General features: G+C 28.5%; 1 protein-coding gene across 3 annotated transcripts; it reads left to right on the top strand.

Moving 5' to 3' along the window:
* Positions 1 to 75: 75 nt before the first annotated feature.
* LOC107438719 (dnaJ homolog subfamily C member 16 l(3)80Fg) lies at positions 76 to 21,752 on the top strand. 3 transcript variants are annotated; one of them, XM_071186693.1, is made up of 4 exons: positions 76 to 198; positions 1,233 to 1,602; positions 3,408 to 3,488; positions 13,785 to 21,752. In XM_071186693.1, exon 4 carries the CDS (start codon positions 14,148 to 14,150, stop codon positions 16,494 to 16,496), a length of 2,349 nt encoding a protein of 782 aa, XP_071042794.1. In that variant the 5' UTR covers positions 76 to 198; positions 1,233 to 1,602; positions 3,408 to 3,488; positions 13,785 to 14,147; the 3' UTR covers positions 16,497 to 21,752. The 3 variants fall into 3 exon arrangements, with proteins under 3 accessions (XP_071042794.1, XP_071042785.1, XP_071042800.1); XM_071186684.1 differs by lacking the exon at positions 1,233 to 1,602 and having other exon boundaries at positions 140 to 198; XM_071186699.1 differs by lacking the exons at positions 76 to 198; positions 1,233 to 1,602 and adding an exon at positions 343 to 363.
* The last annotated feature ends 3,883 nt before the right edge of the window (positions 21,753 to 25,635 follow it).

The following is a 25,635-nucleotide window of genomic DNA, read 5'->3' as shown; positions in this document are numbered from 1 at the left end:
TATTATTATAAATATTTTAATTTAAAATTGTTTGTTATTCCTTTCGTTTGAATGAAATTATTGAGAAAAAAGAAAAATTTATTTTCTATTTTCATTTTTTGAACATAATTTTTTTAAAAATTTTCAGTGGCATCAGTGAATGTTTGTTATTATGGTTACAATTTTAATAATTCGGTAATGTCGTGATGTCGATCAAAGGTATGTGAAAGTATAAATTAGAAAATTTATTAAATTTCTATGTATTCTTTTGTTTATTACGTTTATAACATGAATACCTGTATAAATATATATCAAAATGATGAAATACTAAGTCTCATAAGATTATTCTATAGTAATTCATTACGTTATTTAATGCAGGGAAAAGTATGATTATACTTAATTTTTGTTTTGTTAATTTACATTGTTTTACGATAAAAACATGTCAGTGATTTTATGAAACTCTAGTTTGTCATCGTGACTTTTCTTTTTAAAAAAATTTAACGTCTGTGATTAGATATGGTATAAACAATTATTTGCATTATTTGTGTTGTGTCCTTAATGAAACTGCTGTTTAAAAATTTGCTTTTAAGAATATCAGTTGACGTATAATCAAATTAATGATTTATGTGCCATACTTGTTCTTAGCTTCCATATATGGTAATGCTGACTTAATCTTAAATGCGTTCATTGTGAACTATGTGTAATGAAATTAATTAATGCAATTTAAATTTTCCAAAACGTTCGAAAGTCAGTTTCAATTTTAGATATTGCAAGTTAAATTTGAAATTTCATTTTTTTCTGGGTTTGTCTCATTTGAAGTTAATTATTTTCATTTTATAATAGTGTTATCAGTGGAACACAATTTATAAAGCATATCTATCTTTTAAATCATCTATGGAACTCAAATTGAGCAGAATAAAATGTCAATTTTTATTTGATTTTTTATTTTTCATCTTACTACCGACATTTAAAACTGCATAGATATGTTAGTTAATTTTTTATAGACAGTTTAGAATAAAAAAATTTTCTCTAAAGTATGTTGCAAAACTTGTATGAAATTGTGCATCATATATTTATATAATTTCAGCAAACTAAAATGTGCTTTCAATTCAAATAAGATGTATTATAACTATTAATTTTTCAATGCATGCTGGTGTTTTCTAAGGTTGGAATGATTATTTTTTAAATCCTCTGACTTTTACTAAATAAATAAAAATTTTTAAAATTATAGCAGCTTGTTTGTGTATTTTCAGGGTGGCTACCCACCTAGAAGTATCAGGGAATTATTTTTTATTCTGCAAAATTCAGGGAAATTTGGATAAAAATCAGAGAATTTTGAAGAAAAACTGAAATTCTTTTCTTAAGTTAAGTTAACCACACTATTATCTTACCATCCATTATACTCACTTATGTTAAACGGAAATTTATTACTAAACGGTTGAAATATTCCAACTTAACTACATTTTGCTTGCATCAATACATGCTCATTAATAACCCTGTTGAACTTGATAAGAATGCTGTGTGCAACTTTTCTATAGTTGTTATACTGTACTCTTAGAAATTTTTTCATCAACTATTTATTTGCCTGCAGTGAGTGAAAAAGGTATGATTGTTATGTTATTGGTAAGTTATACATTTTTTTAATTATATTTGTTTGTTTGGAATTTGATACTTGTGAGACTAAAATTAAGACAGATTTAAAAGTTATGAATGAAAGATGTGAATATCTCTGGGGCTTAGTTTTAACTATACAAAGTAATTGATGCAAATTTTAACTAGGATATAACTAGACAACAAAGGAAAAAACCTCACTAAATGTATGAAGTATGACTAAATAAATCAGTGGACTTCACATTTAAGTAAATTATTAAGAAAACAAACTTTTCCTAGAAAAATAAATAAAACAGTTTTTTTAAGAGATTGCGGCAAGCTGCCCTTCTAAAAATGCTTAGGGAGAACAATGCTCATCTTATTTTTTAAACATGTTAGGGGCTGTAATGACGCACACTTTTCCCAATGTTTTAGGCTTTCTTTGTCACAAACACAAAGTATCTTATGTTCATATATCCTCTATCTTCTTCATCAAACATCTTCTATATATCAGCTGTAATGCATAAACATGTATGTGCAGTTTATAGACAAAACATAACATTTTAGATCATTCTATTCCTACTATTATTTTACACTCTCCCTATATCTTGTTCGAATTTTCAATCGTTAAATAAAATACTTTTTATTCATCCACTACAAATTCAAATACATTTTTTTGAACTTGTAGTGGGTGACACTAGATGTTAATACAGTTTTTTCAGATATTAATTAATTCATTAAATTTAATTGATTAATTTTAATTTTATATGGGGGAGAAAATTTTTTAATTATTTAATAAAAAGTAACTACAATAAAATTTTCCTTTGTTGACCTAAGTAGGAATTGACTTAAAATTTTTTTATTATGTTTTAAGGGCGCTTGTGAATACACCAAAATGATCAGAAGAAACCAAAAGTTTTAAAACTAGCATAATAATTAATGTAAAATTATTTAGGTCTAGCTTTGTTAAACAATAATGGCCAACATTGGCAATAACAGTTACAAGGCTGGTAAAAGATTTTTCAGAGTCAATCTGGAGCATTATCTTCATAAATTCAAATTTATTCTTTATTTTTCATTGTTCTCAAATGAAAATAGAAATCATCACTCATATTTATGTATAAAAAATCTTCTATATTTTATTTAAAAAATATTAGAACTAAAATTTATACTTGGCATCTCTTTCATTTGCAAATAATTTTTTCTGGTAGAATAATAAATGTAATTAGACATAAAATTAATCTTATACATAAATTTTTTTGAAATGCGTCATTAATGATTTTACTCGAGAAATTTTCAGGATTTTCGAGTTGGACTCACAATTAACCCTGCTCATATTGAATTAACAAGTATAGTTTGTCTAAAGTTAGAACTCCCCTAGCCTTTCCTCTGGATTCGGTCACTCTGGTAACAAGGTGAAACTATTTCAAGTAGGGTTGTCGAGTCATTTCTTAGGACAGGTTTTGGCTCACTTCGACGAGAGAAAGGAAATCTTTGGTCTATTGAGTTGGCCCTAGCGTGAAGAGAAGCTACCCTCCCTGAAATGCATTATTCTTATTTCCATAGAAGCAGACAACCTCAGACTTTGTGTGGTGTGGGTTCATAACGTAGACAAACTATATCTTGGCATTTGTAGTTTAGTTGTTTTATATGTGCCACATATCCTGTTTGAAAACTTCAATTTTGCTCTTTTCATTCACATTATAGCTGATTACAAAACTAAAGAAATAAAGTAACAGGCTATTAAAAACCTAACTACAGCAATTGATTCAAATTTCGGTAGAATTGTAAAGCATTTAAAAAATATTCCAAAAGTAACAATTTTATTTCTATTGCAGAAACTGAAGAACAAAATCGTCTGAGGTTTCAGATTGAATTAGAATTTATCCAGTGCTTAGCAAACCCCAATTATTTAAACTGTAAGTCTCTTTTAATTATTTGAATTTATTATTATTAGTTACATTGGTGTATTAAACTGAATTTAGGCATGAGGCATAGAACTGTAACTCAAGGATTTTACCATCATGTCAAATACAAGGATTTTTCCAAGGATAGAAGGATTTTGCCATTCTATCAAAACCTTACCAATTCTTGTCATTAGAAATATTAATTACTATTAAAATTTCACGATGTTAATGAAATTTTAAATATTTTTATTAAAATTTTCCAAATATGACCCCCTAATGATTCCAGTTTTTGTTATGAATTTTTTTTCCTATGTAAATTTTTTTCATTCCATTGGAAGCGAACGTCATTATAAAAATCAGTTCAAAACTTTTTTTGTTCTAAAATATTCAGATTATTTTTATTCAAAATGCTCTTTTTGAATTAATTAGAAAAATATTTTAACTAAGTTTGATGAATTAATATTCAAAATCATGTGTAAACATAATACATAACATTTCAAGTATGTTTAATGTCAATCATAACTGGAAAATATTTTGATGACTAAAAAAAATCCCTAAAATTCTTATTGTGTAAAATATTTAGTTCATTATGCAACAATTATCATGAAATTGATATTTCGTGAAATCTACTGGATTTTTTCCTATCCATATGTTGGCAGCTATGTTAAAACAGTGAAAACATGTCCCGGCAGGCACAATTCTTTTTATCACTCACTTAGTAATATATTTACGTGCAATTACATAATTTTAAATATTAAAATTCATTCAAAACTGGTACTTTTCAAAATAAATAAATTTCCTTTTCATCAAAAAATAGTTTCATCAAAAAATATATAAAGATTGGGGGAAAGTGATGGTTTTTATTACATCACGTTGCACAAAAGTTCATTTTAAAATAAATTAAACTGTTCTTGAATTAAAGTAAAAAATGTATAATATTTTATTGAGCAACATAAATGCAAATTAAATATTTTAATTAAAGAAGCTGTATGGGGTTTAAAATGATTTAAAATAGCATAAATGCATTATAGCTCAAAATAAGATTCAGTTCAGTATATTTTTAACTTTAGAACATTTATATTTAGTGAATTGATTTTGTGAATGTTAAATCTTAAAATCGATTTTTAAACTTTTTTTTTAAGCTACAAAAAATTAGAAACTATGTTCAAAAACAGTAAGCAGTTTAAAAACCCTCATTCAAATTTCACTTTTTGTAATAATATTGTATTAAGAGTATTAGGATTTTAAAAAACAAAAACGATTGAAAATTAACGTGGATTGATGATGAAATCAGCACAAATAAGGCTGATTAAAATGCCTGATCTTAAAATAGCAAGTGGTTATATCTCCTTATTAAAAATATTAAGATTTTCTAAACCCCGTGGAAAAGCTTAGTTAGAATTGCTGAAAGAACGATAAAAAAAAAAGAAGAAAAAATCTCTTAGATCTGTGATGAAATTAGTGCAAATATAACACACATTGAAATGCAGGATTCAGTATTGTATATTCCTATTAGAAATATCAGGATTTTTAAAACAACATGGAAATACCTATTGCCGATAAAACTATATTTAAAAAAAAAAAAAAAACTTTTATTTGCGATAAAGTTGACAGAAATAAAACATGATCGTAAGTATGAAGTGGACACTAAGTACTTCAAAAGTGATTACTAAAATTTGAAATTCTTGCATCATGATTTTGTCATATTAAAAATATTTGGAATTTTAAAAATTATGGAAATTTGTACTAATAACCACCGAAAAAAAAAAACTACGTTGATTCTGCTTTAGTGCTGACAAAACTTAAAAGCGTAAATTAAAATGTATGTCTTATTTTTATTAGTGACTTTAAATGATGCTGATGGGCTGCAGGTTGTGCACCCCTATCATGTAATATATTATTTCTAGATCATGCCTCCTCAAACCTCTCTCCCCGCATCGTGTTATTATTTATGGAACTGATTTACAAGCTAGAATGTTTAAATATTTTTTTATTCTAAGCTCAAATGAAATCCGTCAACTTCTACCCCTTTGGTGAAAAATAAACTTCTTTTTTCCCCATTTAAAATTTTGTGTTTTACTTATTGAGTAACTTAAAGCTAAGATTTTTATATTTTTTTTATTAAGTTAGATGAAGTAATAAATAAAATATATATTTAGTTTTATCATTTTATTCCCTAATATTTCTAAGAACTAAAATTTCATAATTGTTACTGGAATGAAGAGAAAGTATTTATTTAATTTTTTTTGTTGTTGTTAATTAAATACATATTATTTACTGTTTTTTAATTGAAAAAAAGTTTTACACGGATTAATGCTGTAAATTTTTAGCCTAATAAAGACATAAAAAGAGAAACTCTGTGCAACAAAAGCATGCAAATAAATAATAATAAATTTTGAAAAAATTATTTGCTTAATATCTTTTACTCTTTATTGCATGGTGCATAGCATTTTTAAAAAGTGTTTAGAGGTGCTTATTTTCGTTTTTTAAAAAGCCCTTAAAATTGCTTTTTTTATTATGTGTTTTTAAAAAGTGCTTAATTTTCCCTTTTCGAAATTGAGATTTTTTTTCTTTACCGTGTCAATTTTCACCACGTATTATGCAAAAGCGTGGTTTTCAAATTATTCTATTCAAGGTTTTAGCAATTCACTCAAACATAATGCATATCTTCGGACCGTCGGTCTGCATACTGAGCAGGGTTCGGTGAGATTCTTGCACTCTCCTGTGCAACTCTGCTGCATTTTGCACGATATTCTGAATTTCAGGCTTCATTTCTCCCCCTCTGAAATTGAACTGAAAAATCTCTCTATTTTTTTTATGGTGGCTAATATAATCAAGAAAAGAGTTCTTCGTCAGAAACTAGCTATTTTATTATGATCATGTAAATTCTTTGAAAATTATTTTACATTGTTATTATTTTGTATATAGTACTTAAAAAGTAATTATAAGGTGCTTAATTTTTGTGAAAAGGTTTTTTATCTATGCACCCTGTAATTGATAAAAGTATAGATTAGTACTTGACAGATTAAGCATTCATAAATTTTATCTTTCTTAAATTTTATAATAAATATTTTATTCGTTTAACTAAAATGCAAACAGTTGAAATATATATTTACTTTTTCTTATGCCTAAATTAATTTGTATTGACAAAACTTATCTCTAAAAACTTCTGAAATGTTTCATAAAACTTAATAAAAAAAATCACAAGATATTCTGATTTTACGAAATATTAAATTAATGTATAATATTATTAATTAAAAACATAAAACAATCTTTAAGAACAATATTAGTACTGAATATTTTATATAGAATGGTAAACTGTAAATAAAGTTTTAAAAGATATTACTACCTTTAGTAAATTCTTTTGCTTAATTACCTGAATTGTCTTGTATTTTAAATTTTGAAAAACAACTCATTAATATAAAAGTTGAATTACATAACTCAATATTTCTTTTGACTAAAATGAAATTTTGATGTTTCACAATATGACTGATTTTTAAAAAATAAAATTATTTTTTGTTATTTAATAAAATAGAATCAATGCAGAAAAAAACAGAACAGAATATTTAACAATTTTAAACTAATAAGTTTTATTTGAAGAAAAGAAGATAAATTTGGTTTAAATGAAATAGTTTTACGAATAAATTTTAAAAAAAATTAGATATGAAATTTATAATTTTAGTTTTATCACTGATATTAACAGGGTATCTGTGCACCTGGAAAGTCATGAGAAATTATCGAAAGACATAAATTTCGGTATTGAGCAGAATTTGTCATGAAATGTCCTGATTTTAACTAATTTTTTTAAAAAAATCATAGAAAGTCATAGATTTAGGTTGCTAAAAAATCTAATTTTTAAAATGGAATCCCACCCCCCAAATTTCATGGTGTATCGAATATCTGAATTTGTAACAAAATCCCCACTTACAGTCATATTTTATTAAAATATAGAATGTTTTTATCACGTTCTTTAAAAATTATGGTGTTCTTTTAAAAAATGAAAGAAAGCACATCATTTCTAAAGCAAATTATCTTTTAAACTTGTTATTTCAGAATTTTTGTTATTATTTTTTTTATTTTATCAATTTTAATTCTAGCTGAAGCAAGCCAGTCATTGGCTAATTTATATTTTTTTTTCCCAAAATGAGAACAGAAAAGTCAGGAGTATTTCTTTCCTTTCCGATGAACAATAAAAGTATCTTTTAAAATATATTTCTCCAGAAAGAAAGAAGAAAAAATTATTTGCTTTTTTATTTTTTTTCCAGCTATTTTATAGCTTCAACTCTTTCTTTACTCTGTTTTTTTAATTTAAAATCTATAAATATGAAGATGCAGAGTTGAACAGTTTTAGTTATACCTATCACTTCAATGAATCTTATTATAATGCTTTTTTAAATTTATTTTTGAGTTTTTGTAGGAGAAAGCAGCAACTTCGTTAAGTCATGAAATTGAAAATCCAAAACATAGTAGATACCCTATATTATATTTATAAACTCAATATTAATGAACAAAACCTGTTTAAAAACTTAATTTCGACGAATTTCATACATTTTTATTTTATTCCCTGTGCTCAATTAGAATCTCTTCCATTTAATCCAATTTGTCCCATTGCATTGAGAAAAAAAAAATTTTTTTTTCCTTGTAAAATGCACTAACTTGAATTTAAATGATTTAATATATATATCTACTTTATTTCATTACACATTGCAAACCTTTTTACTCTAATTTTTTAATGCAACAATGTATCCAAATATTTCTTCTGGAACTGATATATATATATAGTTTAAAGTTTATTATTGAAAATTAAAAATAAAATTATATTATTCACGGAATTATAAGCCAGACAAATCTTGATTATATGCTTTGAAAGGAATAAATGTTATAAAAACTCTGATATGTTGTATTTTCCCAAGGCAAAGGTAAATACCCATTTATAAATACCCTACCCACTGGGTATTTACCCGACCCACGTCTATATCTCTGGCATGTTTGGCTAATTTTCAATAAATTCCACTGATTCGTTAATAATTTGCTTCTTCTTCAGTTCAGTGTTAAGGAATTGTTTTTACATTTTTCAAAAATATATGTTGAATTTCATTTTTAGGAAAAATTTTTATTCTGTTTGTGAAAGAAAATTTAAGTTAAACAGGAAAAAATGTAGAAACAAAATTTTTTAATGAGTGCATCAGTAATTAGACTGAATTATATAATAGCTTTTTGATAAGTGTATTTTTAACTATTTTCATAAGTTTTGCCTCACAATATATAAATTGAGGTGTAATTTATACTTATTATTTATCCAATAACCAATGATAATTTTATATAATTAAGTAAGTTATAGCATAATTTTTTTGTTATTTGGCAACTTAGTTATTTTTTGTTGTTTTATTTTTAGTTTTAGCTCAGAGGAATTATTTGAAAGATAAGGCTTTTGTCAGCTATCTAAAATATCTTCAATATTGGAAGAAGCCTGAATATGCTAAATTTATAAAGTGAGTGTTTGCCTTGTGAGTTGGGTATGGCTATCATAAATTGTTAGACAATGTATTTTTGTTATTGTATATACAGGGTGTTCCGTGTAGATCGCCTTTAAAGACCGTAGATATGCATCACAGTATAACACTTAAGCAAATCTACATTATAGTATCAAAATACTGTGGTTATAAATTTCACTCAATTATTCCCATTAATGTGCCTAATGTGGTATCCAATTCATTCTGTATAGAGTAAATGCATGCATTTGCACTCTCAACAAATTCTAGGTTTTTTAAATATCAAAAAAAAAAAAAAAAAAAAAAACTGCTTCAGCCTAATGCAGATTTTATCATAAATTGAAGTCACATTTTAATAATTTTTTTAGCCTTTATACCTAACAATTATTATGTGATTTTTAAAATACCACTACATTTATTATATTAAAACTCGTGAGTTATAATTCATGCTTTTAATTTATCACTTTTTGTCATGTTTTATTTATGCCGATTTCATTGTAAATCTTAAAATTTTTTTAAATGCGGTTATTGCTATGCTTTTCATGCGATTTTGAAAATCCTATAATTTATTACAATATTATTATAACACGTAACTTTTAAATTTGCGCATTTAAATAACCACTTTTGGAGATGGTCTGTTTTTATCGATATGGAAAATCCAAGTTATTTTTATTTGGCAGATTTTATGATAGAATGCATTCCCCGGTGGTTTCAAAAATTTTGACTTCGGCCGCGACACACCAATCATGCATTTAAATAATTACTTAAAGACAAGCTTTATTCACTGATTTCCTTGTAAATTAAAGCAAATTTTTTTCCCTTCAATTATTGCGATGCCTTTTCACTTGAATTTGACAACCCTGTTATCTTAACTATAATGTTATTATGACTATAAAAGTTTTTAACTGTGCATTTAAATAATCACTTTTTTATAAATCTCAATATAAATTATTTTCTTTTATAAATTATTCATTACTTTCTTCCTGCAGTTAGCACCATGCAACAAGATAAATTAGAAAATTGGAGGAAAACTCAAATTTTTTAAACTTGTCATTGTTTGTAATTATGTTTAAAAAGATTTTGTTGCTCAGGAGATATTTGAGAAAGGAAATGTTTCTTATTTAAAATCATAAAACCTCTTTAAGAGTAATAGCAAATAAAGATTAAATCTTATTTTGTGCTATAATGGTTTTGTTTTGATTTTTGTTCTATTCTTTAATTAAAATATTTAATTTGATTTTAATCATTCATTAAAATACGTTTGTATTTCTTTTACACTTTCATCCTGTGAGCATAACAGTTTCTTGCTAGAATTTATATTTCTTTTTCCATATTTATGTATAGATATTTTTTTAATAAATCAATTATTGATTAAAAGGAGGAAAAATTAAAAAAAAATTTGTTTTTTTCATTTTTGAATTAATTTTAACAATTAAAATTATTTAATTTACTGCAAATACATTACTAAGTTTACTGTTAAAAAATGTAGTTCTTGAACACTTACGTTAGCATAAAAGTTATCATGTTTGCCTCTAACATGACTGAACATGCGTGTTGCCCTTTGATAGTCCATCTGCTGTAAGCCTAACCGATGACTTACGCCATATCAAAGCTTTTGGGGGGGGGTTTAAATATACGAATGAATCTCTCTATGAACTTTACAGGAAGTCAAAATTCGAACATTATTATAAACATTATAAACACTATTGTAAATTTATTCAAACAGAGCGTTATTTTTTATGAAACATTCTTTTCTCTGTAAAACTTTTTTCTGTATGACCTCGTCGAAAATGTTCTCATAATTAAAATAAGTTTTAGTGCTAGTACTGTTAAATGCATGTCATGTTTTCATTAAATTTAAATTTAACTATGAACAATGATTTTAAAATTTGGATACAATTCTATGCCCAAAATTTTACAATAGCAAATTTTTTTTTGAATATATGAAGGAAAATACATAGAAATTTACCAGTCATAAATTTTTTTTACTTGTAGTGACAATTTTTTGAAAATACTTTCTTATTTTACCAAATTTTTGTGTTGATTTTTTAATTTTCACAAATATTATCTAAATTTTTACAAAATAGGTACCTCTCAAAAAAAACTAGACAGACCCCTAATTATATTTCTTGTCTAAAACTATCAGTTGCAGTCAATATCTTAGTCACGAGCATGACTTGCTATCATTCTTAATTTAGGCCAGAAATTCCACATCTTTCGTTTTTTTAAAATACTATCCTATTTAATACAAATTCTACGTATTTTATCGTTTAAATAAAACCATTTCAAAGTTAATTGATTTTTAAAAATTATATCAAAGTCCTCATTTAACTTAATTTTTTTTTAAACAATCATTAAGAGAGAGTGAAGAAAGATGTAACATTTCTCACAAACAAAGTAAAATTATTCAAAGAGAGAGAAAAAAGGACTGAACTTACCTCCCTCACAACTTACGGCGTTTTTCTAAATTGTGGAAAGCATCTGTCATTGATGAAATTGCTCCTCTATTAAACAGCAATCGTAAATATTTGTTTGCTGCACTTTTGCGTACCTGCCAGGTCTCCTGTTTTTTTTGACGAAGATTCTTGTATTTTATGACTATCTCTTCTTGTAAAGAAAACATTTGCATTTTATTGGTGATAAATATTTGCTGATGGCAAAAATACTTCCCTTATTCTTCAACAGATGGTGCTATTGCCAGTACTGCAGTATGTTGAGTGCTGATAGTTTAAGTGATTATAAATAATGGTTTAAAAAAATCTTCTTTAGACTAAAATTTATATTGACAGTGATGACTAAGATTTATATTGACTTCCCAAAATCCAATTTTGAATTTCTCTTTTTTTAATTACATGATTATGCATGATGTATTAAAACCTTACTCGTAGCCTAAAAAATTTTGCTATTAAAATCTCTTTTATTTCTCCTGTGTTGGCTGATATGTTTTTGATTTTGATTACACAGATGTTATTGGTGTTTTGCAAAATTTGTACTATTTTTGAAACCACTTTTCTTTCTTCTCATTAAATTCTGTCATGTCTTGAAAATGGGTGCCTATTTTTGAAGGGAATGAAGTTTTTTAATCAATTAATATCTTATTGCTTCAGTTTCTTGTAATTTTTTTATTTAACTGTTCTAGGTATTGATAATAACTAAAATTGATTGAGTCATAATTGATTCAAACATATTTTTGTAAATTTTAATTGGTTTACTTCTCAGTAATGTATTATAATGAAGATTTATAGATAATACTCTTGTATTGTGAGCAACAAATATCAAACAATATTTAAGGTAAGATCAGACCACTTTAGTTTCACAAAAGTTAAAAATTTGCCTAAATTGCGGCATAAAAGAATTAAAATCAACATTTAAATTCAATTAACAAATCATAATTATCTAGAATTCTGTAATATAAACTGAATAGTTAAAATATATGAAATAATAGAGTTTTCTTAAAGTATCAAATAAGCAGTTAGCTGTTCAATAAATTTGTCTATAATTTTTATATTTGTTGTACAATATGAATCAAAATTAACTTATAAATAATAATGGAAGTATTGTGCATAGTTTAAACAGTTATGTATCTTTACTTCGTATAAAATGTCTCCAATGATAGAAAAGAAACATACCCAGGTTTTTAAGAAATTTAGACTTTAATATTTTTTGATGTGTCATGTCAAAAACCCAAACTTTGAACTGGAACATTCTTAAAATCATATTTTCATATTGTTTCTGGTGATGTCATTGTTTGCACTGGTATTGCCTGTTCAATTTTTTTAATTTTTTTATTTAAAAATAAAAAGAGAGAATTATACTAACTATAAAGCTATTTCTACTAATCTCTACTTAGAAGAAACATACTGATTATTTTGAAAATAATTTAACTTCTGTAATTTGTGATTTCACTTTATTAACAAGAAATGTTCATCCCAGGGTTGGGGTTTTAGACGGGGCACTTGAGTTTTACTGTCCTGAACTGTCTCAAAGTGTCCAAAAACTTGAACATTGATAAAAGGTAAAAAGTAAAAGTGTAACCATTGTGCACATAATAATTAAATATTTGATACTTTTTATACAATTAGCTTTAACTTATTAAAGCAAAATAATATAATATAATAGGAAAAGATTTATAACTTTTGAAGCTCCATAATTCATTGAACAACAAATGTGAATATCTAATCCCTTAAATTTGCCTTTAATACTGAAAAATTATTTTTCTGTAAAAGGATAAATAATATAATATTAAAAATAGTAATAAACTTTTTTAATAAAACAAAAACTTGTCTTCATTCTGTTCCTTGTTCAAAAATTAATCTTTTATTTTTCACAATATTTTTTTAAAATTGTGACATAATTTGAATAAAAGGGTTTTGGACAGGACGGTTTAAATCTTGGATTAATAAATACATTCTGTGCTAAACATTGCCAACTCTGTTTATAACTTTTGAAGCTCTACAATTTGTTGAACAACGAAAGTGAATACCTAATCCTTTAAATATGAATAAATATGCTTTTAATGCCGATAAATTATTTTTTTGAATGAGGAAAAATAATGCAATATTAAAAATAATAATAAGCTTATTTAATAAAAAAAAATAGCTTGTCTTCATTCTGTTTCTTGTTTGAAAATTAAACATTAATTTTTCGCAATATATTTTTTTAAAATTGTGACTTAATTTGAATAAAAAAGGTTTTGGACAGGATGGTTTAAACCATGGATTAATCCATTCTGTCCTGAACCTTGTCTACTCTGGTTTATCCGCATAATAATAAAATTTATCTCACTGCACTGTATTTATTGTTAAAATTTTCTTAGGTATCCTATGTGCTTGCATTTTCTGGAATTGCTGCAATATGAACATTTCAGAAGAGAAATAAGCAGTACTCAATGTGCCAAGTTTATTGACGATCAACAGATTTTGCATTGGCAGCATTATACAAGAAAACGTACCAGATTCTTGCAACCCCAACAGCCTGAAGTAACCACAGCTGCAGCAGCAGCCGTTACAACCTCTACGACCGTTGCAGCAACTCCTGCTGTCAGTGTACAACAACCACCTCAGAAATCAACATGAACTTTTAAATGTGTGTTTGTAGTAATTTTAATGTTGTATGTGTTGCATGAAAATTTTACTTAAATAAACTTTTTTTTTCTTCTTTTTCTGGAAGCTAAGAAAAAATGGGGTATAATCATCTTCTAATATTTCTTCTTCTTCTTGTACACCACGTGTTCTCTTTGAAAGATCCTTATCTGACTCTCGGAATTCCCAGATCTGCTTCGGTTCCAGAAATTAAGCAGGCGTACAAGCGATTAGCGAGAGAGTGGCATCCTGATAAAAATAAGACTCCTGATGCTGAATCTAAATTTATAGAAATCAACAAGGCGTACGAGTTGCTGACCGATCCAGAACGTAAAAGACTTTTTGATCGTTCTGGGATTACGGAAGACACGCCCAATTTTAGACAGTACCCCGATTATTCTCAATTCAGACGTTTCGATACCGACCCTTTCGAACATTTGTTCAACCAGGGTGGGTTCAACTTTCAGTATAAATTTAATCAGGGGTCATTTTATCATAGACATACTATTACTGCTAAGGCCTTTGAGAATCACATAATACCCAACAGTAATTTCCAACCTCATTTAATACTTTTCTATGGAGAACTTTGCTTTCCTTGCATTCAAGCGGAGCCTATATGGAGGAAGCTTATTCAAGAGCTCGAACCTCTCGGTGTCAGTTTTGCAGCCATTCACGTTCAGCAGGAGCCGTCACTGTCAAATAAAATTGGTGTCAATTCTCTGCCTTACCTGATTGGTGTCGTTGACGGAAAAGCCATTCACTATAAAGATCATCAGTTGAGTTTCATCAAAGTCGTTGATTTCTGCCGTAGGGTGATTCCTTACAGGGCAGTGACATCTCTTTCGGATGAAACTGTTGATGATTTTCTGCAGGGATGGAACGATAACAGAGTGAGGATCTTGATCTTTAGCAAAGCCGAATCCATTCGGTTGCGTTACCTCATCGTTGCTTTTAGGTTCCGCAATCGTGCTGCTGTAGGACACGTACGTTTAGATGTGCCGGAGAATTCGCGCACATCTAGGAAGTACAATGTACAGTCAAAAATGGAATCTTTATTTATATTCAATGAAGACTCGTCAAAGCCCATAGCTACACTGAGCATGACGGAATTGTCGACACAAACCATGTGCGACGTCATCGAATCTAATAAATTTCTGTTGCTTCCCAGGCTGTCATCACAAACCCTGTTCGACCAGTTGTGCCCGACAGAGGCCAAGCGTGCTCGCAAATATTTGTGTGTTATTTTGATTACCAAAAACACAAATGAACACGATCCGTACCGATCGTTGATGCGCAATTACGTACAGCAAGCGGATGATTTACCGAACAATCGTGTCAAATTCATGTTCCTCTACGAAGAAAAACAGAAAGATTTTGTAAAAGCTTTATCGTCGGGAATGGGAGCTCCCGAAGATCCCCTTCTTCACGTCGTGCTCATATGGAGGAAAGAACACGACAGAGTCAAATATCAGTGGCTCGACCGGAAGTGGGACATCGATGACAGCTTCAACGAAACCAAAGAAGCTTTGAATGCTGCGGTTAAACACTTGATGCAAAGTACTGAAACACTGCCGTACGACGCTAAAGTGTCCGTTCTGGCGGACGAACATGCCCTAAGCTTATTCACTAGAGTTTTAAACCGTGTGATACTCGTTGGAGATGTATTGTGGGACAGCATCACTCGCCAAGAGCTGCTGCCAGCGCTGTCGGTAATGCTGTCCATCGGTTTCATCATACTAGTAGGCTATGTTATGTCGTACTTAGTCCAGCTGGAAGAGCAGAGTATTCAGGAGAAGTATCAGAGAGAGGGCAAACAAGTACCAGGGATGCCCACCAAGAGTAAGCCCGAGTACCACTTGCACATACACGAACTCCGTGGGGAAACTTACAATGGTCTTGTTAGGCTTCTTAAACCGGGCTGCCGAACCATAGTGCTTCTACTCGATAACGAATCCAAGATGAAGCTCCTACCTATCTTCTACAAAACCGTTTATCCCTACCGCAAGAACAAGACGCTGATGTTCGCTTTCCTGGTGGTCGAGAAAAACTTGGAATGGTACCGCCGCCTACTTTTGCAGACGCTCGGCGAACCTAGAGAGTTGAATATCAATCCAAAGAATTGTATTGGTACTGTGCTTTCTTTGAACGGCCATCGCAAATACTTCTGTGTTTACCACGCCAAGCACGCCGAGCAAAACCACAGGGGGAAGGGAAAGAAGGGGGATAATTCCATCAACGGGGATTTCATGGGATTCGAGGACAGTAACAGTAGTGATGAGAACAGCGACATTGAAGCCTGTAAGCTGGATAGGCACGACTTTGACCTGTACGGAAATATTGTTTTTGAAGAACACCTCTTGGACGGACTGTCAAATTGGTTAGATAGATTGTTTGAGGGGTCTACTCAAAGATATTACATTCAGTATTGGCCCGATAATATGAAATAATTCTGCTTAAATTCAATCCTCTTTGTATGTTCTAGTCAAAATGTCTTTAAGTAAATTTGTTCCTTCTTCAGACACCACTAATGATTGATTTTTTTAAAATGTATTTTACTTCCCAATCCTATTTTTTTTTCTCATTGTTATTTAATAACTAAAGAAAATAATGATTAAGCTGAATAAATATAATAACTCAAATAATTTTTAATCATACTATCAGGGGTCTGTCTAGGTTTTTTAAGAGGTAACTATTTTGTGAAAATTTATACATAATTTGTGAAAATTAAAAATTGTATTCAAAAATCAAGACAAAAATATGGTAAGGTAAAAAAATATTTTCAAAAATTGTCACTACAAGTAAAAATCATTTATACCATTCAATATATTTTTTCCCATATATTCAAAAATAATTTTGTTATTGTTAAAATTTGAGCTTAAAATTGTATCCAAATCTAAAAATCCATAAAATTCATTGTCCATAGTTAAATTTCAATTTGAATTTAATAAAAACATGCATTTAACAGAACTAGCTCTAATAGTTACCTTGATTATGAGAACATTTTCAACTAGGTCTTACAGAAAAAAGTTTCACTGAGAAATAATGTTCGAATTTTAACTTCCTGTGAAGTATATAGAGGGATTCATTCGTTTCATTTTAAAAAAACTCACCAAAAAAAAGCTCCCTTAGACATGACATAAGCCATCGGTTAGGCAAACCATATTGCACTATCTGTCCAACAGGTGCTACCTTTTCGTAAAAGTTCCTCTTTTTCATAGATTGCAGCGAGAATGAGATTTGCATGAGAACTAGCTTTTTTAAAAGTATTTTGTGAAACTACTGTTTTTCCTAAAGTTGAATTTGTGAAGGTACTGCTAAATAGTAGTAAATTTATCCCGGACAGACCCCTGACTATGTAATAAGTTTCAATCTTCATTTTTTTGAGCAGTGAAAAATGAATTGTTTAATTAATGGTTTGCAGCTTTTAATTTACTTAATGAAGTTCAAAATAAAAATTTTTTTTTAATGAATTGCATTTTTTTGATAGTTAGAATTAAATCATGCACTTTCAGAACAAAGTATGTTAAATCATACCTGATTTTATTTTATTTTATAACTTAGAAAATACTGCATTATAATATAAAGAGATTTTATGTCTTTAGAAAGGCTTATTTTTTTTTTAATAGGATTTAAATTTTTAAAAAAACATTAAATATTTAGGCCTCTATAGAAAAAACTTTTCTTACCAAATTTTCTATACGCCTAAACTTTAAAGATAGAGTAAAAAATAAAACTATTAAGAAAAGAATATATATTTAGCGTTTAATTATGTTACTTAATTAATATCGCTTATGAATGAACACATATTTTAGTTGTCAAAAATCAAGAATATTGCAATTTAACACTAGAAATGTAAACAGTTAATGCGATAAATCTAGCCATTATGTATAATATCAGTTGGTGATTTTGGAGGAAGTAATGAGGTATGCCTGATTACTTCCTCCACCATTTATCTTTATCCATTAATCCACCATTTATCCATTAGTTTCACCATTTTATCTTTTTGTTTTGCATAACAAGGAATATTTTTTAAAAAAGAAAAAGTGCAAACATACTTATTTTAGCTATTGTGTGCATGGAATAAACAAACAAAAAGAATGAAAGCAAAAGTAATGGAATTAGCCTAAAGTCAGGAGAATTTCATTTCAATCACAGACTTTGAATTGACCAAAAAAAATTAATATAAATATTAGGAAATTATAGGTTAGGAGAAAAAACAGTTTTTTAAATTTAATTGGTTTTTTAAATTACCCTTGTTTGAATTAAAAATGATCAGTTTCAGAATGATGCAGGTTGTTCTATTTCCAAAACTGGTTGTTTTGTAATCGTCATTATTTCTATCTGTAAAAAAGCTTAGGTTCAGCCAGGAGGAAATTAATTAAGTACTTATTTCTTCTGTTTGTTTCATTTTCTTCTTGTTCCATCATCTCTACAATCAAGTCGGACTTTTACAAATAATTTCTATAGAGCATGTATGTCAGATCTTAATGTAGGATATTTAATTTTGACTATGTTGCCTATGAATTTATTTCCCAGACTGTCTCATTGTTACTGTTCTAAGTTCTTCGAACTTAATTGTGTTCAAATTAGAATGTTGAAAAGAAAGCTTTAAGTCCATAAATAAAAATGGCCTTTTCAGAACAGCAAATTTCAATTTTATATTAGAATTTCTGCAATCTTCAGAACAACATTCACATTTTCTTAAAGAATATTTAATGTCTAATAATTATCGAACTAATTGCTAAATTGTAATTTTTTTATCTATTGTACTCTTACATTTTTCTATGTGCCTTCATAATTCCAAGTCACTATTAAAATTTTCCACCTTTTATAAATTAACATACCTGCCAAGTCTCCTGTTTATTAATTAAAACTCCTGTATTTTATGACTATCTTCTGTTTACCCGTATATTCTCAAAATTATCTGTATTTTTTAAAGAAATTTTTATAACAAATATATGCAGATGACAAAAATACTTCTCTTATTCCTCAACAAAGGGTGTTATTGTTAATACTGGAATATGTTGAGTGTTTATAGTTTAAGTAATTATAAATATTTGTTTAAAAGTTTTCTTTTGATTAAGGTTTATATACATATTTTTTATTTCACTAAGTGTAAGTGGTTTTATTATTTCCAATTTTGACTCATGATTATGCATGACGTATCAAAACTTTACTCTTAGCCTAAAAAATGTTGCTAGTAAAATCTCCTTTATTTCATTTTTTCAATGTTGACTGGTAGGAATTAAAAGGATTGCACTTTTTTCTTACATGTGTCTATAAAATAACTATTATCTTGACTTTACTTATATGTGACCCTTTTTTAATGCAAAAAAGGTTTTCCAGTTGTGTATGTTTTGAGGCGCCCACTTCTAGTTTTTATGTAATTTCTTTTACTACATATATCATAATCATACTTTTTTTTTATTGCTAACTTTAAATTTAATCTTATGTCTTTGTATTATTGCTCATTTAAAGATGTATATTTTCCTTGTTTTATTTTTCTATTTCTTCCTATGGAAACCCACCTTAATTTTTTTATCCAACTTCAAATTGATTATTAAGAGATAGAAAAATGTATTTTATCATAGTAATTTTTTTTTTTAGTGTTTGAGTTATTTGAAGTTGCAGAAAATATCTTATGATGCAGAATATATCTTATGATGCAGAATATATCTAAATGATGCAGAATATATCTAAATGCAGAAAATATCTTATGATGCAGGTTTCTCACATCTTCTGAATTTAACTATTCTTATATTATAAGAAGCTCTGTAATGTGGTTAATTAATGATAATTATTACTTTAATTCAATGCAGAATGTCTAGACAAGTATTATGAATTGGCTTGCTGATATATATATATATAGCTGCCAACTCTACTAGATTTTGCTAGTTTCTCCTGCTCTACTGGTTTATATAAAATTCTCCTGGTTTTTGTACATTTTAAAAAATTCCCTAAAACTGAATTGAGTATAAAAGTTTCCTTAAAAAAGTTGCTATTGAAATAGAATTTTTGTGCAGATTATTGCTTGCTTGCTTGAATAATTAAATAAGTGTTACTAATACATAATGAAGTGAACCTCATTTATAGAAATCAGTTCAAGACTTTTTTTTTTTTTGTTATAAGATGTTCAGTTTATTTTTATTCAGAGCTTTTTTTTAAAAAAAATTAACTAAAAAAATCTTTTCACTATGTTCAATGAATTAAATGCCTATTAGTATTTGAAATTATGAGTAAACATAATACATAACATTTTAAGTATGTTTAATGTCAATCATAACTGGAAAATAGTGCCGTTTTTCTATTTTGATGACTATATAATTCCCTATGTGTCAAATATTTAGTACATTATGCGACAATTATCATGAAATTTATATTATTTTGGAAAATCAACTGGATTTTTTCCTGTCAATGTTGGCAGCTATGCACATATAAATATATATATATATGAATGACTAATGATTATACATACTCCTAATTAATATCTTTGATCATAATGTGTATATGTCATTAAGGTAATAGGAAAATCCAGCTCTTTGCAAACTGTAAATGTCACTTTGCGGTGTGCCTGTATGCCTCACAAGTGACAGCAGCAGTTTGCAAAGTGCCAAATTTTTCAATTTACACATGACATGTATGATGAGAGAAAAAAATTTTTTAATTAGGGATTATCTAAAAGGTATTTTTAGTTCTGCTTCTATTTCGGGAGTTTCTATACTTTTTTTCTAATGACTCTCAATCTTTTTAAACAGTCCGAAAGCATTTTGTACCAGTCAAAATAAAAGAGTTTCTATAATTTTCAGTCAGTTTCTATAATTTTCAGAGACTTTTCAGTCATTATAGTGAGCCCACATACCTTTAGTTAAATTAGAAAACTTCATTGCTCAATTAGTCCTAATTTGTTTCAGGTTATTTGAAATAAGCCCAGAGCTATGGAAGGCTTATAATAGTAAATAGTCATATTAAAAATTTATTGCAATAAGCTTATAGAAATTTAGTCTAAGTGATGTTTCTCACATTTTCTAATAAGCCTTAAGACATGTAAGCGGATTGTAAATAGCCTAAATTGGACAGATTAGAAAATACTGAAGACTTTTCCAATTAGCGTGACACATTGCTAAATGGTGGTATATTTTATTCACAAATTTTTCATTTTCAATTTGCCTACAGGATATATATATATATAAAACTCTTAGGATTGTTTATGAATGAATTACAATGTACGTGTAATAAAATTTACATGTAATATGCAATTATTTTGAAACTTACCTTTAATTAGATACACATTAGATTACTTCATTAACTATAATTTTTTATCATTGCCTCCTATTTATTTTTCATCTTATTTATTATTGTGTTTTCATTTTCTCTGTTGTTAAGAATTATACTCATGCACTGCTTATATTAAGAAAATGCAACATTTTAATTAGTATTGCTCGGCGTATATTCATCTGTATAGTGTTCTGAATTATAAAACTATGGAAAAAAATCTTATGAAAGCAGCCTAGCAATGAAATCACATTTGCTATTCATTCAAGCTACAAAATCTATGCATTTAAAAACTGATATGTATACGTTGATCAAACACTATTATCTTATAAATTTGAAATGTTATCCATTTCTGATGATACTATCCATGTGATAGCTGTTTAAAAAAAATGATGCTACTAGAGGATATGTAATAAATTAAATTTAATTAATTATGTGTATGAATTGTTTATGTTTTAACGTAGAGAGAGTAATCAGTGCAGCACAAGGCTTTGTACAGGTTTGACATTCTTCCTTGTATCTGCGATTTACCTTTCCTTGATCTCTTTTTCTGAGTTTCTTTTTTTTTAAGTAATTGAAAAATAACCACACTGCCAAATGCACTTTTCAAAATACATATGCCCTGCTATAAACTTTACAAAATACATGCTTTGAAGTACTTTCGTTTATCACATGAGAGGTGACTATGGCAACTTTTTTTTTGTTGCCTGAAAATGCTAAAAAGAGGCAACTGTTTTCAGCATTAACCCATTTTAGGCCAGGCATATAAATTTTATAAAATATGGTATTTTCATTGAAATCTGCTTAAATCTATACATAATGGCAAAAAAAAAAGTTTCGGATAGCACATACACTTGTATGGGGTCCCCATGTCCTCAATCCAAAGGTAAATCCGTATTTTACGATGTAAAGGTTGTCGTCGATCCGGAACCCCAAGCTCTGTTCATAGTTTTTTACGAGCCTGTCTGGGTTTTTCACCAGTTTTCGGGTCACCTTGTCCCATCTTGGAGTTCTCGGATCTGCCCAGACTCCAAGACACTTTTCGAGAAATTTTGTACCAGTTTCTTGTTTTGAATCCATGTGGAATCCAACAATGTGTTGAAAATTCGATAATGTTTCACTTCTTGATAAGAAATGAAGGCCGATACTTGTCCCGTCTGGGCAGCTAATCGAGATCCTCCTCCCAGGTTCAAGGCATTGACTGTAGCGGACAAGACATCCATGGTTCGAGTCGAAAGGCTTTTCGGTCTCTCTTGACTTGGCTTAATATACAGTTTTGCGAAGTTCCTAACCGCGAAACGGGCGGGCATCTGACTAATTAACCTAAAGGTCTGGTTTCTTAGGACAGGACGCCGTCAGCTGGAAATCAGCGTTAACCTCTGATTGGTCCATTTGTGAGTTTGATAGTATACGTCATCGAACGCTCATCTTGAACTACAATTGCCGTCCAAATCAACTGCAGCTGGATTACAACGTGACGTTAACCGCAGAAGCAATGGTGGACAACATCCAACAGCACATTGAAATCAGCCAAGATTTTGATTTTGATATTAAACATAGCTTCTTCATTAAACATAGCACTCTTCAATTTAGCTCAGCTATAATGTGTTTTTTCTTGGACAAAGTCATTATTTGTTCTCTAAAACACTGGTCGACAATAACAAAATCAATACAAATTCAAAATAAATATTTGTTTACGTTATTAACGCATGCGCAATGAGAGATAATGTCTGTGTTGGACCGACTGCTCACGCTGAGCTAACAAAAAAGTATTTTTTTGGCGTCAGCTCTACGTCAACTTTCCGCTGACGCCCGGATAAGGCGCTAGTTCTAAGAAACCAGGTCTTGAGCTAACAAACCAGTATTTTGTTGGCGTCAGCGGGACGTTGACGTCCCGCTGACGCCCAGATAAGGCGCTTGTCCTAAGAAACCAGACCTTAAGACTGGCAACTAAGACTTTTGGCGTTAGGCATAAGGAGGTGATTGGGCAATTGGCATCTTATGGAATTAGTGTTATCTGGTAAATGGTATACTCCTGGGTCGAGGAAGCAGGAAGTCTTGGCAGTGGATAACGTCAAGCGGATAATTAGCGTCCAAATGACTTTTCGCACATAGGAAACAAGCTTAAAAAATAATATTTTATTTCAGAAATAAAACTATGCGTATGACCATTGGATAAATTATTTAGTTGAACACCAGTTTTTTTTATATATATAAAGTTTGCTTTATTTATAAAATTTGAAACTTTAATCCACCATGATATACGATATATATTAAAAGGAATAATTATACATCTAGAAAAAGTCGAACTCGTCAACAACTTTTTCAAGTTTTTTTTTTAAAAAAAAAGAAAAAAACAGCGTAGTTTGAAAGTTTTTGAACAGAAAGAGTTTACTTCAATTAAACACTTATAGCTTTTTTGGAAGTTTGTAGCGTTTTTAAAAAGTGTTTAAAGTTGTTTATTTTCGATATAAGTTTTTTTTTTTTTTTAGCTCTTAAAGGTGCTTTTTTTATTCGGAGTTAGTAAAAAGTGCTTAATTTTGCTGTCTTTTAAAAAGAGATTTTTTTTTGCCATTTCGATTGTCGCTCTAAATTACAAAAAATTCATTGTCATTTTCTCTGCAATATTTATCAAAAACTAGTTATTTTATCATGATTTTGTAGATTTTTTTTTATTGATTTTACGTTTATAAATTGAGAACTTTAAAGAGGAAAGAAAATAATTTTTATTACTGCGCAAATCCTAACAATGATTTTTTTTTTTTTTTGGAAATAGATTAAAAATATTTTTTGTTGAAAAATCTGGCTACGTACTCTGTTATATTTCTTGAATTGAATACTTCTATTTTATAGATGTCTCCAGAAACCTTTGCAATAGCAGAAAAATAAAATTAATAAAAAATACACGTCACGGTGCTAATAAAAAGTATTTATTGAAATAGCGCTCTTACAAACCTTTCGCCGAAAATGGGTTAAATAAAATGAAACAATGAAAATATTGTCAATGAATCCTGAATAGTTTTTGTTAGTATTGAAATAAAATAATATGTACCACACACTACATTAATAAAAAAATCTAAACATAAACTGAAAAGTTAAGTAAAGAGAACGACTTTATGCTTTTAATTGTAATGTGTCTGTACTAAGGATGATATTTTATTTTAAAACCCTCGTTGAAAAGCTGACCCAATTTTTGGTTTTACGACTAATTATATTCAACTCCGAAGCCTTGTCATTTTGAACCCAATCCAGGAGACAAGAGAACTTCTGGATCAAGCATTGGGAGAAATTTGCCTTCGTGGAGAACTTTTTGATGGAACTAACCCGTATTTGCGTTACATGGAGAGGAAGACCACGAGAACCTCCCACAGTTAGCTCGACAGCAAGAGAACTGTAACCCATAATCCGTCTACCTCTGAGGATATTTTTACGTCAGCAATGTGGTCGGTGCAAGCCGGGTGCGAATTCGAATCGACCAGTCATTGCTAGGATTCGAACCTGGGTCACCTCATTAGAAGGCGAACGCTCCATAACTTGTTCAATTACATTAACTAGCATTCGAAGTAATTAGGAAATGAAATTGGAGATGCTTTATATATTAAGCATTTTTAGAACAATTTGTTCACATGAATTAGATTATTATATTTTCGGAAAAAAGCTATTATATCTAAGCATTTAAAAATTATATATTTAGGTTGGTTTAAAGATGTACGAATTTAAACATAAAAGTGGAAATTTTTATATATATATATATATTTTTTTGCATTTGGTTCTATTCGAACCAAATTTTTTTTTTTTTTACATAAATAAAAAATTACAATTTTAGAAAGATTATTTATTTAAAAAAAAAGAACAAGTTAGGTATTTTTTAAAATTTTTTTTATTAAAAAACTAATTGGTTTAAGCCTACCAATCCTGTAATAAACTTTTATAAATTTTATGCCAATGATGCTTTAGATAACAGCATAATTTTAAAGCATTTCTATTTTGTTCTCCTATTGGGGTACTCTTCGATATTTAACTTTATCACAGTTGTATGGTTATTACTAATGTTAGGAGAAAATATTTTAAATTGAATGAATTTATTTTGCATTTATTAAGCTTTAATTTTGAAATATATTTCAGACTTAGATTTACTTTAGCGAAAAATTTTCTAAATACCTTACAAAAGTTCCAATTCTAAGTTCAATTGAGGAAAACTATTTTGAATTCAATTTTAAATGTATAATTAACATTATACGATACATACTTTGAAATGCCTTATTTCTATTATTTTAAAAAACACTATACGAAGTTTTAAGAAAGATAGAGCAG

This window comes from Parasteatoda tepidariorum, chromosome 1 (assembly GCF_043381705.1).
Source record: "Parasteatoda tepidariorum isolate YZ-2023 chromosome 1, CAS_Ptep_4.0, whole genome shotgun sequence".
NCBI lineage: Eukaryota > Metazoa > Arthropoda > Arachnida > Araneae > Theridiidae > Parasteatoda > Parasteatoda tepidariorum.
The sequence above is the reverse complement of the archived record's forward strand: the minus strand, read 5'-3'. Positions and strand labels throughout refer to the sequence as shown.

What these genes read in the sequence shown, in the direction of transcription:
- LOC107438719 (XM_071186693.1), top strand. Translation starts at nt 14,148, where the DNA reads ATGGGGTATAATCATCTTCTAATATTTCTTCTTCTTCTTGTACACCAC.